The sequence below is a fragment of the Talpa occidentalis genome, unplaced genomic scaffold (assembly GCF_014898055.3).
Source record: "Talpa occidentalis isolate TD23 unplaced genomic scaffold, MPIMG_talOcc4v2.1 talOcc4.8, whole genome shotgun sequence".
NCBI classification, from domain to species: domain Eukaryota; kingdom Metazoa; phylum Chordata; class Mammalia; order Eulipotyphla; family Talpidae; genus Talpa; species Talpa occidentalis.
This window is the reverse complement of record NW_023605194.1, coordinates 18,637,949-18,652,219: the sequence shown is the minus strand read 5'-3', so window position 1 is coordinate 18,652,219 and position 14,271 is coordinate 18,637,949. Positions and strand designations below refer to the sequence as shown.

The following is a 14,271-nucleotide window of genomic DNA, read 5'->3' as shown; positions in this document are numbered from 1 at the left end:
GCTCAGGGCGCTCCGGGAGCTGCAGAAGAACAGCTGAAGAAGAGATGCTATCTGACGTAGACCCACTTTCCCCCAGGGAACCCCAAGTGGGCTGAGAATGCGGACAAAGCCTCACCCTGCGGGCCCCAACCTAACCGGTAAAACCAGGGCCTCCCCCGCGGGAGTTCCGCGGTGGGTGAGGGCGCACAGGACACCTCCCAGAAAACTCTAACCTTCCCGAAGGGCTAAAGGGAGCGAGGACAGGATCAAGGGACATTACAGGGTTGTGTGTTTCCCGGGTGGGAAACCTCAGTCCTTTACGTTCCCCCCTGTTCCAACCACTTCCAAACCAAACGATTCTTGGGGCGGGGGCTGCGGACACGGGGAGGCTCCCGCACAGAAGGCTCGGTCCGCGCGCCCTGGGTCTGTCGCGCGCAGCTGCGGCAGCCACTGCGCTTCCCCGCCCCCCTCCGGGATGGCCCCCTTCCCTCTCCCCGCCAGACCGCGAGCAGGAGCTCCGCCCCCAATGCGCCGCCCCAGCCCCGCGCCTTAAAACCCGGTGCTCACCGCCTCGCCGCGCCCCTCCCGGAGCACCTCTCCTCGGCGCTGTCCTCGGTAGCCGCGCGCCCGCCCTGCTCCCGGCACCATGAGCTTCGGCTCGGAGCACTACCTGTGCGCAGCCTCCTCCTACCGCAAGGTGTTCGGAGACGGCTCTCGCCTGTCCTCGCGCCTCTCCGGGGCTGGCGGCGCGGGCACCTTCCGCTCGCAGTCGCTGTCCCGCTGCAATGTGGCCTCCTCGGCCGCCTGCTCCTCGGCTTCGTCGCTCGGCCTGGGCTTGGCCTACCGCCGCTCGCCGGCGTCCGACGGGCTGGACCTGAGCCAGGCGGCCGCGCGCACCAACGAGTACAAGATCATCCGCACCAACGAGAAGGAGCAGCTGCAGGGCCTGAACGACCGCTTCGCCGTGTTCATCGAGAAGGTGCATCAGCTGGAGACGCAGAACCGCGCGCTCGAGGCCGAGCTGGCCGCGCTGCGCCAGCGCCACGCCGAGCCCTCGCGCGTCGGGGAGCTTTTCCAGCGCGAGCTTCGCGACCTGCGCGCGCAGCTGGAGGAGGCGAGCTCGGCGCGCGCGCAGGCCCTGCTGGAACGCGATGGGCTGGCGGAAGAGGTGCAGCGGCTGAGGGCGCGCTGCGAGGAGGAGAGTCGCGGGCGTGAAGGTGCTGAGCGCGCCCTAAAGGCGCAGCAGCGCGACGTGGACGGAGCCACGCTGGCGCGCCTGGATCTGGAGAAGAAAGTGGAGTCGCTGCTGGACGAGCTGGCATTTGTGCGCCAGGTGCACGACGAGGAGGTGGCCGAGCTGCTGGCTACGCTGCAGGCTTCTTCCCAGGCCGCGGTCGAAGTGGACGTGGCTGTGGCTAAACCAGACCTGAGTTCCGCGCTGAGGGAGATCCGTGCCCAGTATGAGTCCCTGGCTGCCAAGAACCTGCAGTCAGCCGAGGAGTGGTACAAGTCCAAGTTTGCCAACCTGAATGAGCAGGCAGCTCGCAGCACGGAGGCTATTCGAGCCAGCCGCGAGGAGATTCACGAGTACCGGCGCCAGCTGCAGGCACGCACCATCGAGATTGAAGGGCTGCGTGGGGCCAATGAGTCCTTGGAGAGGCAGATCCTGGAGCTGGAGGAGCGGCACAGCGCGGAGGTGGCTAGCTACCAGGTAAAGGTTGCAGTGTTGCATGGGGAGGGTACATACGGGTGCTCTCCCGCACAATTGGGGCGGAAGGGGAGAAATAAAGTAGTGGGAATGAGCAGCCCCGACTGGAAGTGGTGGCAAAGAGAGGCTCTGGAGTCTCCACCGCTGATTTTAGGGACCCGACCCCCCCTTTTTTTTTTAGCTCCTATCTTACATCCTTGTCTGAGACAAAGAAACCCTTAAGCTTTTGTTCTTCGGAGTCTCAAATCTAATGCATGCGTTCTTGTCAGCAAGTGGTCATAAAGACCTGGTGACCTGAAGAACTATTCCCCACCCAAGTAGAAGCGAGCCCAATGGAGTTGGGTTACATCCCCTCCGTGGCTGACAGTGCTGTCTAGGCTGCCTGGCTTGTTTGGTTGACTTTGAAAGGCTTTTTCTGCGTCCTGGGATTAATCTGCATGGCGTGTAATCTGCTGTAGGGTGTGAGGAAGAATGTTGCATTGAACTGGGAAAGGTCCTTCGACATTTTACTGACGTTGCCCTTAAAGGAGTAGAGATTGAAAGTCAAAGAACTGACATGTGTACGCGTGCGCGCGCATACACACACACACACACTCACACTTACATATACGTACGTTTCCTTGCTGACATACTGATGGCATTTCTTCCTAAAGAAAGCGCTACCCACTGGCTAAACAAGAACGGTCAGAGCGCTGTCCTCGGTGCTGATTTCGAGATGTGCGAAATGCTGTCTCTACAGTCGCTGTCCCAGTTACGACTCTCCAGGCAATTAACTGCTTTTTTTTCTTCTGTAAACACCAACACATCAGTCTTGGCTACCTGCAATAAAAGGTCACTATGTGGACAGCATTAATTTTCACTTTCATGGATGGCTTAGCGCTTAACAGAAACCGTTGATTCTGCTCAGCAGCAGTGAGATCCCACTTGAAAAATGCTCATATTTCTTAACATTTTCCCATCCTAAGTCTATGTAATAAAACACAAATAAATCTTTGAGATAGGTCACTTATTTTTTTCCATCTTTGCCTGCTTCTAAGCTCCTATGAAGGTATTGATGGGCTTTTTCTTTCTTGTCTCTTCAAACAAAGGGCACTGCTTCTTCAGTTTTGTTATGTAGGATGTTTCTGGGTGTATGATCACAAAGTGCACAGAGGTAGGAAAAAAGTGCAGAAATCTGTATTGTGTTGTTCAGATTCGATGTATAATGAAATCTCCATTGGCTAGAATGCTAGTAATTCAGAAACTTGTAATAATTCACTCTAACCAAGACTGAAGTATACATTAAACTAAATACAACCCAAAAAGTAGTGAAAGCTCAAAAGTACTATTTTAGCCCAGAGTTAGAATTATTATTGGTATGCAGGTTATTTGCTATTCGTTATATTCACTTTGTTAATGGAAGAAAACTTGCTTTTCTTTTGTTTTGATTGGTTTGAAATTACATTACTATTCAAATAATACTTCTATTCTGCCTCAAAATCTGTAACTCAAACTTTTCATTATGTGACCTAGCCCCTGGAGGGCCCAAATAGTCAACTGAGACTTCATGTCCTCTTCTAGAAGCCTCAAAGACTGATGTAGGTGGTCTTCTGAAGGGTTTGCCCAGTATTTTTACAAAAAAAGATAATTTACCTACAGATGCCACCTAAACTGAGCTTTGGCATGTCCTCTGTTTGGCCCTACCTTCTAAAAGGTAGTGGCAATATTGTCTGCTTTGTTTTGTTTGCTTTAAAATGCTTTAAGTGTTGGACAATAGAAGGGTCATCCAAACATAATCTGCAAGAAACAAACAAACAAAAAACCAGAAACTGCGGCATCTGTGGCTCTGCAGTGCTGCCCCCTCCCCCCACCCCACCATCAGCTTTAGCCTTCAGAGCCTCAATGGGCCTGCTGGTGGAGTGGAAAATATCAGATCACAGAGCGCTATTTTCTGCTCCTGGGAACCCAAGGCTAATGAGGGAATCAGCTGTAACTGCAGATCCTGAAGTCATGGGGGTGTCCTCTGCCTTTTCTAACAATCTTGGCAGGGCTGACAAAATGAAAAGCCTCCTCCACACTGATATTCCACCATTGTTTCCTTGCCCTATCACCCCTCCCCCCTTCCCTCCTTTCACTGCATTAATGGGAGTCTGTTCTCTTTCTTCTGCTAAAGAGATTAGTGACAGGTCCATTTTCCTTTGCAAGCTTGCCACCATCTAAGACCCCATTAAGGTCATGCTTCCCTACCCCAGAGAGCTGACAACCTATCTAAAGAGAGAAAGCTTATTACAGTTTTGAAAGGGTAAAGAATGATTCAAGGTGACATAGTAAGTACATGCACAATGGTGTATGAGCGAGTACGAATCAGGCAACAGGAGGAATTTGAAGAGCTGGCCTGTTGTCTTCAGAAACCATATGCCGCCATCCTCCTTAGCTAAAGGCTTTTACATGTCTGACACAGGACAGTTATGGTTCCTGCATAAGTGCTTCCCCACATTAGAGTCCCAGTGCTGCCAGAGGTGCCTAAGGTTCTTAATGGGTCCTGGGGACCCTAACCTGTGCTGTAGTCAGTCTTGGAAAGCTGAAGCTTTTCTTGAAAGACCTTGGCTGAACAATCAAGAATGTCATTAGTTAATGTCCTCCAGGGAGTTGAGCCAAGAGTGCCCTCCTCTCTCCAGCATGAGATTAGAAGATAGCCTAATTAAATAGCCGAAAGGGGCTGGCCTCTTGGGGATTGGGGTTGGCAGTGGCTACATATAAATCTATAGCTTGATAGATCCATTTCTGAAATTAGAATTTAAAAAAAATCTACATTTGGTCTTTTAAATTCTTCCATGTGCTTTTTTTTTTTTTTTTTTTTTTTTAGTTTAACTTTTGCCTCTCTCTAGCTCACTGTTTTATTGCCACCTGGGCCTCCATGATTAACTAGTTTACAGAAATAAATTGAAGGTAGTGGTTTTTAAACTCATTGACACACCAAGGTCACTTGAGGGCTTAAAAAATGATTCTTAGGCCCACTCTCAAAGATTTGGATTCAGTAGTTCACAGATGGGACCCAGGAACACATGTTTCCAACAAAAGTTCTATATCCTATCATTCATTAGACTGATTTTGGGGTGCACTGAGAAAAATCACATTTCCCAGTGTAAACCTGCTAACAGAGAGATATATATAATGCAAGATTTTAAAGCATAGTAGGGGGAAAAAATGGGTTAAAGCAAAGCAGGGAGAGTAAAGCATGCACTGTGACCTAACGGGTAAACCACTATAAAAATCCTCTCTCCATCTAACTTTCTCCTGCAGAGCAGTCATTCTGGATGGCCTCCTTCAATCAGTTTCATGGCACTCACTACAGTTTACCTGACTGAGGGCCCCCAAAGTGATGGAATTCATAGCACTGTTTGTCATTATTGTTCTTGCTGCAGATGCTAGTGTGGCCAGTCCTTTCCCAAATTTTTCCAAACCCAGAGGAACATGTGGAGCACTAGTCTTAGCTACTCTGGGAAGGACCCCAGCTGGAGCGGGGAGTACCTTTCTCCCATCCCATCAGGCTAGACTAGCAGCAGCTGCGTGGTTGGGGGAGGGGACAGACTGCAGCACTCTGCTCAGATTTCAAGCTGGAGGCCATCTTTAGCAGGGCTTTTGAAGGGCAATGCAAGACACTGCCTAGGGTGGGGAAGGGAATGCAAACAAAGAGAGGAGCCCTAGAAGAGAGCAGTGGTCAGCAGTGAAAACCATTCCTTCTGAAAGGAGCAAAGTCATGCATTTTGTCCACTCTGAGCCTTAAAATGAACGTGTGAAATGTGTAACATGATAGTTCAAGAAAATCTCACCTATTTAGAACTCAGCTCCCCAACAACCTCTTATTCAGAACACTCAACTGTGAACAAAATTTTGAAAAAGGACCTCAGGAACCTGCTGAGGATACAAAACATCTGTCTCTAAATAGTGTCTTAGGAAATTTGCCCCTCTGATGCCCCCAGCCTATTCATTCTTACTTTACTTGATTATACAGCGCTTTGCTATTTGAATCACCAGCCTGCTGAGGAGGATAGGAGACCTGGAGTCAGACATTGTCAAAAATGAGTAGCAGCAGGTCAGTTCAACTTTCAGGATGAAAAATAAAAACAGTAAATAGCACTAATTACACTGTAGTGGCAGGAATGGCCACTGAGCAGGTTTTCAGATCTAGCACACCGGGTAAAGGAGGAGTCAGAGCCCTCAGTGGCTTTTTGCAGGTCTTTTATTGGGATTTAGTGGGTACATGGCAGGCAGGAGTGCTGTGGGGCCGGGAGGCTGGCAGGCCTCCCAGCCCCCAGCAAATCTTCACTCTATCTAGGCTCTCTGACGTTCTCTGCTTCTGCTTCTTGGCTTCTCTTTGGCTTCTACTGGCGTCCCCGTGATGCCGCCCTTAAAAAGCCCAGTCTTAGCCCAGGTGAATCCCATCTGCCTATGCCCACACCCTATTCCAGGTGCCCGCCATCAGGCATGCATTCAGGACCGCAAGGATCCATCATCTATCCTGATGGCAGGAGGGCAGAAAACCCTGACATTTTTCCTTACCCTACATACACTAACTCAAACACTGATCTTGGGGCCAATGAGGGTAGAAATAAACAGCCTGAAATACCAGGTTGACCTAAAAGGTAAAAGATATCACAGCATTACGGAAAAATAATTGGTCATTATCCTAACTCTTACTTGCTGAGAAAGGCAGCGCTATGCTTAATGTCCTATTTAAGGGTGACAGAAACTACTTTAGGTTTTTATTCAAAATTATGACTTTTTAAAAACCTGATGCTTTATGGGATCTGCCTCCAACTATCAATATTAGTTTTATCGTGCATTGCTTTGCTTAGGTATCTAAGGGGCTGCTGGGAGAGTTCATAATAACTTGTCCATATCATTAAAAAGGTAGAAAGTCACATGGTATGATATTAGCAACAATAAAAATCACTAGCACTGAGGAGTTCTGTGTGCCAAGTGCTGTTCCTATGCCTGTTATCTAATTAACAGGCAATGGACTCATCTTTATTATTATTATCATATAACGTGAGGTTCAGGACACCTCAGAAAAGAATAAATATGATTTTCCATATGCAAAAATGAAAGTTTTGAAGAAACTAAAATAGAGGAAACTGAGGTATGTTGTATGTTTGTGCCAGGGCAAGAAATGCAACCCCATAATGCTATTAAATTCCTCTTTTCATTTAACATCTCTGCTCATTTGCATAATGAGAATACTTCCTCCTCTTCTTTTCCCCCCCCCTCACCACAGTAAATAATTATGTATCTTCCCTACTGTATCATTAACCAATTTGCTCATTGGTTGGTTTAAACTCCTATAGCAACCATCAAGTAAAATTTCTTGGTAAAAATTCTTTTAAACCTTCATGACTTCTCAACATACTGGACTATTTCCATCACTGCCCAGTGTAATAGGTATTTTTCCCTACTGCTTATTATTCCTTGCCCTGTACCCATCATTCAATTGAGTCTCTGTTCTCAGTATTCCTGTCAATATTTATAGAACAGGTAGGTGGTATGAATTTTAATTCTTGTTGCAGAATCTCCTGATTTGGAAGTTCCCGCCCCCTGACGTATCAGCTCAGCTTTTCATCATCGCTTCATCATCATACAAAGGCAGTTACAAGGGTCTCTCAGTACTTATTAGTGTTCCTGAGGTTTCTCATATGTTTATTTGCATCATTTCATTAATCACTGCTCTTCGTGTCAACAAACTTGCAGCTGAATTATATGGGTTTTTGTTCACATCTTTTGGTCATAAGAAAAGAGAGCGTATGTTGTAGCATTATTCATCCAATAATTATCCATTAAACATCTACAGTGTGTATTGTACAAAGCGCTGGGCTTCACGCCTTTCTTCTGGACACAGAGTCCTGTTTTCATTTTAATTCCATTCTAAAGCAGTAGTTCTCTAACAGAAGTAATTTTCCCTCTAGGGGATGTTTAGCAATGTCTGGAGACATTTTTGTCACAAGTAGGTGGGAGGGGCAGAGGTCAGAGATACTGCTAAACATCCTAAGATGTCACACAGCAACCCCCCATGTCCAAGAATCATTCTGTTCCAAATGTCAATAGTGCCAAGGATGAAAAACCCTGCCAGAGAAGAAGCTGGCAGAAAATAAGCTAGTAAACTAATAAATGAAAATAATTTCAGATAATATTAAGAGCTAAGAGCTTGTAGCCACTTTCAAGTGATACTTTTTTCTAATCTGTCCTCCCACTGGACTTTTCCTAGTTAGCACACTGCTTCTTCATGGGCTAGCAGGTGCTCTGGCTTGACATAAAAGGATGGGCTAGATTGCAGCCTCCCTGGTGGTGCAAAGTGTTTGGACACAGAATTGTGGATCTATCCGCAGCCATTGCAGCATGAGTTCAATCCCTGACCAGGGAGGTGACCCACATGGTGCAGCAGACCTCACTCCCCACACCTCAGAGGATTTACCAGAGACAGAGTGGGGAACAGAACAGGCAGATTGACTGAAATACACTGCTGAGGGGAGCACCAGGCGAGTCAGGAGAGGTCTGCTGCGCCATGTCGGTAGCTCCCTGGCTGGCCAGGGATCGAACTTGCACCACCAGGGAGACACCCCCACCACCAATAAATAAATCTTTAAAAATTTATTTATTTTTATACAAGAATTAGGGTACAGGCCAGAGATGCGGGGAGGGGGGTGAGAGGATTCACCAGAGACAGAGCAGGGAACAGAATAGGCAGATGGACGGACCAAAGTACACTGCCGAGGGGAGCAGCGGGCGAGAAAGGAGAGGTATGTCCCACTATGTGGGTTTCTCCTTGGCTGGCCGGGAATCAAACTTGTGCTGCAGTGGCTGCAGATTGCTTCATAGGTTGCATCCTAACCCCTGAGCCACCAGGAAGGCCCAATAAATAAATCCTTTTTTAAAAAAAAAAAGAATGGGCTAGATTGGTGTGGAGAGGTTACTTATGTTGGATGCCAGGGAAGATGTCTCTAAACAGCAAAATTCTAATTGTCTTCTGTGACACAGAATCAGCCGTGTAAAGACCTGGTAGAGCATTGCAGAGGTAATAGCAAGCCTAATAAGCCTGAGATAGCAATGAACTTGCTAAGTGTAAGGAACACTAAAATACAATGAGCAAGGGGAAAATATAGGCCATGCTGACAAGTTTGGACTTCATTCCATGGTCATTGGAGGATTTTAAGCAGGTGAGAAATAGGATCTTCTATGTTAAAAAAATCTTTATCAGTGCTCAAGAATCACAAATTTAAAGCTATTTTTCTTTCATGCTTGGGTGTGTACCTGGAAGAATTTGGTGTGTAAGTGGAAGAATAGAAAAACTATTACATTAACCTAGTCTCTTTGAAAATGAAAAACAACATTATTTGGATTTTTTTTTAAGATTTTATTTATTTATACAAGAACCGGGGAATAGGCCAGATGTGCGGGAGGATACGAGGATTCACCAGAGACAGAGCGGGGAACAGAACAGGCAGACTGATGAAATACACTGCTGAGGGGAGCAGCGGGCGAGACAGGAGAGGTCTGCCTTGCTATGTGGGTTGCTCTGCAGACGGCAGGGATCAAACCGGCACTGCAGAGGCTGCGGACAGCTTCACAGCTCTGCGCTCAACCTCCTGTGCCACCAGGGAGGCCCCCATTTGGATTTTTAAGAATTCTGTGGAGTCATTTTTCTCCTTATCTATCATGTAAAATACTTTCAGTAAAATAATTGAGTGGCAGACTTCCTGGAAACCATCAAAATGAATAGAGGTAGAGAAGATGTATTGGCTGCCTTCTCCGTGCTTTTGAAAGTTGGAATTTTATGAATCTAAGATCTTAACCAGAGGTGTTGGGTTTTGGAAAGAATATGCAGTAACTGAGCTATAGCAATACAAGATTCAAGGAAGGAATGGCATGTAAATAAATAAGAAAGCATCTCCTTGGTGTTCAGTTGAAAATCATGTGCCTGTGGCAGGAGCTCCCAACCCTCACCATGCAGCCAACCTCCTGGGAACTTAAGGGGGACATGCAGATGCGGGGACCTCAACCCAGAACAGATGAATCAGAATTTGAGCTGGGTGAATGGGACATGGCATGACTGGGCATCTTAATGTGTATTCAGAGTTGAGAATTCTTCCTCTGTGTGAATCTCAATGAATTTCTGTCTGGTTTGGCCCACATCTTTCGGATGTGTTGATTTTCAGGATAGCATCGGGCAGCTGGAGAACGACCTGAGGAACACCAAGAGTGAGATGGCTCGCCACCTCCGGGAATACCAGGACCTGCTCAATGTCAAAATGGCTCTTGACATTGAGATAGCAGCTTACAGGTACTCTCAAAGGGCATGCTCACCCAAGCAGATCCAGTTACCTGAGGCAGTGCTACCCAGATTAGTGGTTCTAGTCTTTCCAATTTCTGATGAGTAATGTGGGATGAGGAAAAATACCACTGGCCCCTTCCAGGTGAACCTACCCTCTGTCCCTCAACTTGGACAACTCAGCTCTATCTTACTAGTCTTGGAGTATTCCACCTTCCTTTGCGAGGATATAAGGAGCTGAAGTGAATACACAGAAGTGGAAATAAAATCCACCAGACTCTAAAATTAGGATTAATACAACATAGAAAGTATTAATAGGTGAGGTATCCCTTTGGATTCTTACTCAAGGCAATGTTGAAGTCCCTTAGATAATGACAGCAGCTATTTTGAATGACTGCTATGTGCCAGACACTATATTAGCTTTTACACAAAAATTATCTAGGCATCAGGCCATATAATTCCCATTTTGTACCTGAGGAAACTTGACATCATAACTTGCTCAAAAGTCACTGTGCAAGTAAATGGGAGAGCTCAGATTCAACCCCAGATATGTTCCATTCCCTTATCCTATACATTGAAGAAGTACAAATCTCAAGTTCAGGCTGAATTAAGCAGTTCTTTCCTCTTTTGTGGACTTCTCACCTCCTTACCTCCATTGCACTTAAGCACTTGAGGTATGAATTAGCAAAATTTTTCTCCCTAGAGCATTATGGACTCTTAAGTACAAAAATGGATGTAATGAGGTCAAGGGATGTTGTTTCCTTTTTTAATATATTTGTGACTAGGATAGGGTTCCCTATGATAGTACTTTAAATACAGCACACATATATACACACATCCATGCATCATACTCACATGTGCACACACAGGTGCTGAGTAAACTCCAAGTCTAGAATTCAATATTTATTGGTGTCAATCTCTTGAAGAAACTATGAAGTCTTACAGAATAGTTCTGAAGTGCACAGGGCCTGGAGAGTTCTTTTTAAAAAAAGTTGCAAGTTAACTTCCTGAAAGTTTTTTTTTCTGTTGGATTTACAGGAAACTACTGGAAGGTGAAGAGACACGTTTTAGCACCAGTGGATTAAGCATTTCAGGGCTGAATCCACTTCCCAACCCAGGTTATCTGCTCCCACCCAGAATTCTCAGTTCTACAACCTCCAAAATCTCATCCACTGGGCTGTCTCTTAAGAAGGAGAAGGAGGATGAGGAGGCTTCTAAGCCAGTCTCTAAGAAAACCTCCCAGATAGAGGAAAGTTTTGAAGAAATATTGGAGGAGACAGTAATAGCTACTAAGAAAATCGAGAAAACAAATATAGAAGAAAGCACCATTACAAGCCAAAAAATATAATTTTGTTGCTTAAAAAGAGTTCATGCTTATGAGGGGATAATATGCATTTGACTTGTTAAACAGCCAATTCCTCAACCAAAACACCTGTCACTGCTGTAAAACATTTTCAAGGCTTCAGTCTCACATTTAGCATTCAATACTTTCTCTAATAGGAAAACACCCCTTAGATTGGAGCAAACTGTAGTCCTAGAGCAATCACAGAGGAGTTATCTAAGAATACACCTTTCTCACCTAAGGTTCAGGCTTCACAGCGATGGCTGATTCAGGTACAGAGGAAGTACAAACTTAAGGTGCTAAATCTGTGATCATCGTCATTTGCTGTGAATTGAGATTAAATCTGTATTCATCACTTTACCCAGCTATTACCCAGCTGTATAATCTCACTCTCAATACCTAAAACATAAGATCACTGCCAAAGATAAACCAATGGTCCACACCCAAGGATACTCTGATACAACTGTCCCACAACGATAGGTATTTGTTTAATGGACACTTTCCTTCCTGCCCCCTCAATTCCATATATCCTTTTCTTCCATTTAGGAAAAAAAAAAAAAGATGAGTGTAGTATTCTTCACTTTTAAACACATTTAGATTTTTCTCAAAAGAGTTTCCCCCCACCCCCGTTAGCTCTCTTTGCTCAATGGATAAAATTAGAAGCATGTTGGCCCTTTCTATGATTCGTGTAATGACTTCTCCGTACCCATTTCATATCCTTCTATTTCTGTAGGTTAAAAAAAATTGGCAGTGGTAAGTTTCAACGGTTGCCCCAACCAATAATGAAGAGTCCCTAGATTTTAGGCTTTCATGTTATTCAAATTCACTTAATTAGAAAATATTAATGTAGCTTTTTACCTTAATTTTAGAATCTCAGTAATAGTTATCCCAAGCTGTGATTAAACTGACCGTAGATTTAGTAGTAAAAGCTAGAAGAGGTGAGTATTTATATGAATGGAAAACACCAAGGTCTCATTTAACTGTGTCAGTTTATTGTGGTGATATAAAATTAGCTGTTTATGCCCTTCTCCTTAGAATTCCTATATTCTCCTTCCCACCACTAGGTCCTAAAGAGGCCTTGTTGCCACTCTCCTATGCCTTTTAAGAGTGCTAAATATAAGATGTTTTAAACACAAACACATAATGCTACTGCCCAAAAGTAAAAGTCACTTCTGGTCAGTCAACACCACCAGCAAATATAAAAAAAGAAATCTTTCTCTTTTCTAAACGAATCTTGCCCAACAGCTTTCCCATTACTGCACTGTTGGTGGGGTCTCCTTCCCTGAGGGAGAGGAAGAGACAAGCAGACCAGAGAAGGGGCACACGTGTTCCTGCTCGCATGCTAGGAAGCAGGTTCAGGAGAGTCAGCTTTTTCATCTGCCCCCCATGTAGCAGCTGCATCGCCCAGTCTTCCACGTGTGCCAGGTTTGCACAGAATTTATTCTCTGCCAGCAGCCACTTCCACCAGAGCTGAAGAGTTGGTATGTGTCTGTCATCAATTTCCATTAAGAGCTCTGTGGTGATAAGGATATAATGCTGTTACTGAATGTTCTTACCTTAGCACATGCTTCAATAGTTCAAGAAACTTGAAAGATATTTTTCTCTTTTCCTGTACCCATCTCTGTCTTTACTCCTATACTTACTGTAAAGCATTAGTAAAATAATTAAAAATCACATGAATCCCACCAACATAACTTGTGTACTGTGGTTTCTGCAACTTCAACTGAGAGAAGCACTATTGTGGTTCAATGAGACAACTACTCCCCAAATAATTTAGAAATCATGTGTTCTCTGCTCTGTGAATCCACATTTGGTTGTTTTCTTTGCCAAAGCCTTGCGGGTATTTGTGTAAGACAGTCTGGTCTGAAGCACATTACACACTTAAGTGGACAGGTCCCAGCAAGGGGTAGGGAAACCAAATCAATCAATGAGAGACAATGCATTCTGTGCCTGAACAAGGATTTAACTAACTTCACTTGGTATTTCTGAGAATGAACTAGCAGAATGCACGTAATTAAAAAGTTCTTCAAAAACATAATCTTTCCTTCTTTGAAATTCCTTCTCTGACTATACTTCTGCAGAACCCAGGTGTTTAGGAAGAACAAGGTAGTATTCATGGAATTTTCCTCCATTGTAATGATTCTTAACCTTTTTTGGATTATAGACCCTATTGGAGAAAGGTATGAACCCTTTTCCCAGAAAAATACAAACACCAAACTTTGTACAGATTCCAGGGACTTGCGCCTCCTCGCTGACTACTTCTAGTGTCCAGAAGTTCATGGATGTCAAATGGCCATTCTCTAATGCCATGCCAAGTTCCAGAATGGAGTGTACAAATGAGGGGATATATGGATGCAACTCATGATGCTGGTGAAGCTGGAGCTTGCTGCGTCCTGAACAATGTTGTTATTCTTGGTCCTTCTGGCTAAGGGCATTTGTATGCCATTCAAAGATAATTAACGCGACTGTTGGTAAAAGGAGATCTGTTGGTTGCACACTAGCAATGAGAGTTATAATTATCAAAATATCTGTTAGGGCTTATTAAGGAACAACAATCTCATCAACAGATGGGTTTGCAACATAGACAGTGGTTGTTGCTTCTAAGAATACCATTTGGTTAATGGATCCTTCTCTATGCAAAACCAGAGTCTGTTCATTACACTTACATAATCTTTTAATGACTCGCTGCTAATCACCATAAGTCTATTTATAAAAGAAAGTTTTTTTAAATTTTATTTTTATATTCCCCATACAAATGCAACCCCCTTGTTTTGACCCCAATCCCCAATCTCTCCTTTCCCTGCCGCCCCCCCCCCGCATAGTGTGTCTCTGGTTCATAGTTGTTTGTTGATTTTGATTTTTTCTTTCTTATAAGTTATTCTTTTTCCTGGTTCCTTATTTAGGTTTTCTAGATTCCTGCTATGAGTGAGACCATCCAGT

The 14,271-nt window shown here is 44.8% G+C and overlaps 1 protein-coding gene across 1 annotated transcript; it reads left to right on the top strand.

Moving 5' to 3' along the window:
* The first annotated feature begins 574 nt into the window (after positions 1-574).
* Positions 575-13,011, top strand: INA (internexin neuronal intermediate filament protein alpha). The gene is made up of 3 exons (XM_037496151.2): positions 575-1,690; positions 9,877-10,001; positions 11,028-13,011. The coding sequence occupies exons 1-3, from the start codon at positions 626-628 to the stop codon at positions 11,335-11,337; spliced, it is 1,500 nt and encodes a 499-aa protein (XP_037352048.1). The 5' UTR covers positions 575-625; the 3' UTR covers positions 11,338-13,011.
* Positions 13,012-14,271: the final 1,260 nt, after the last annotated feature.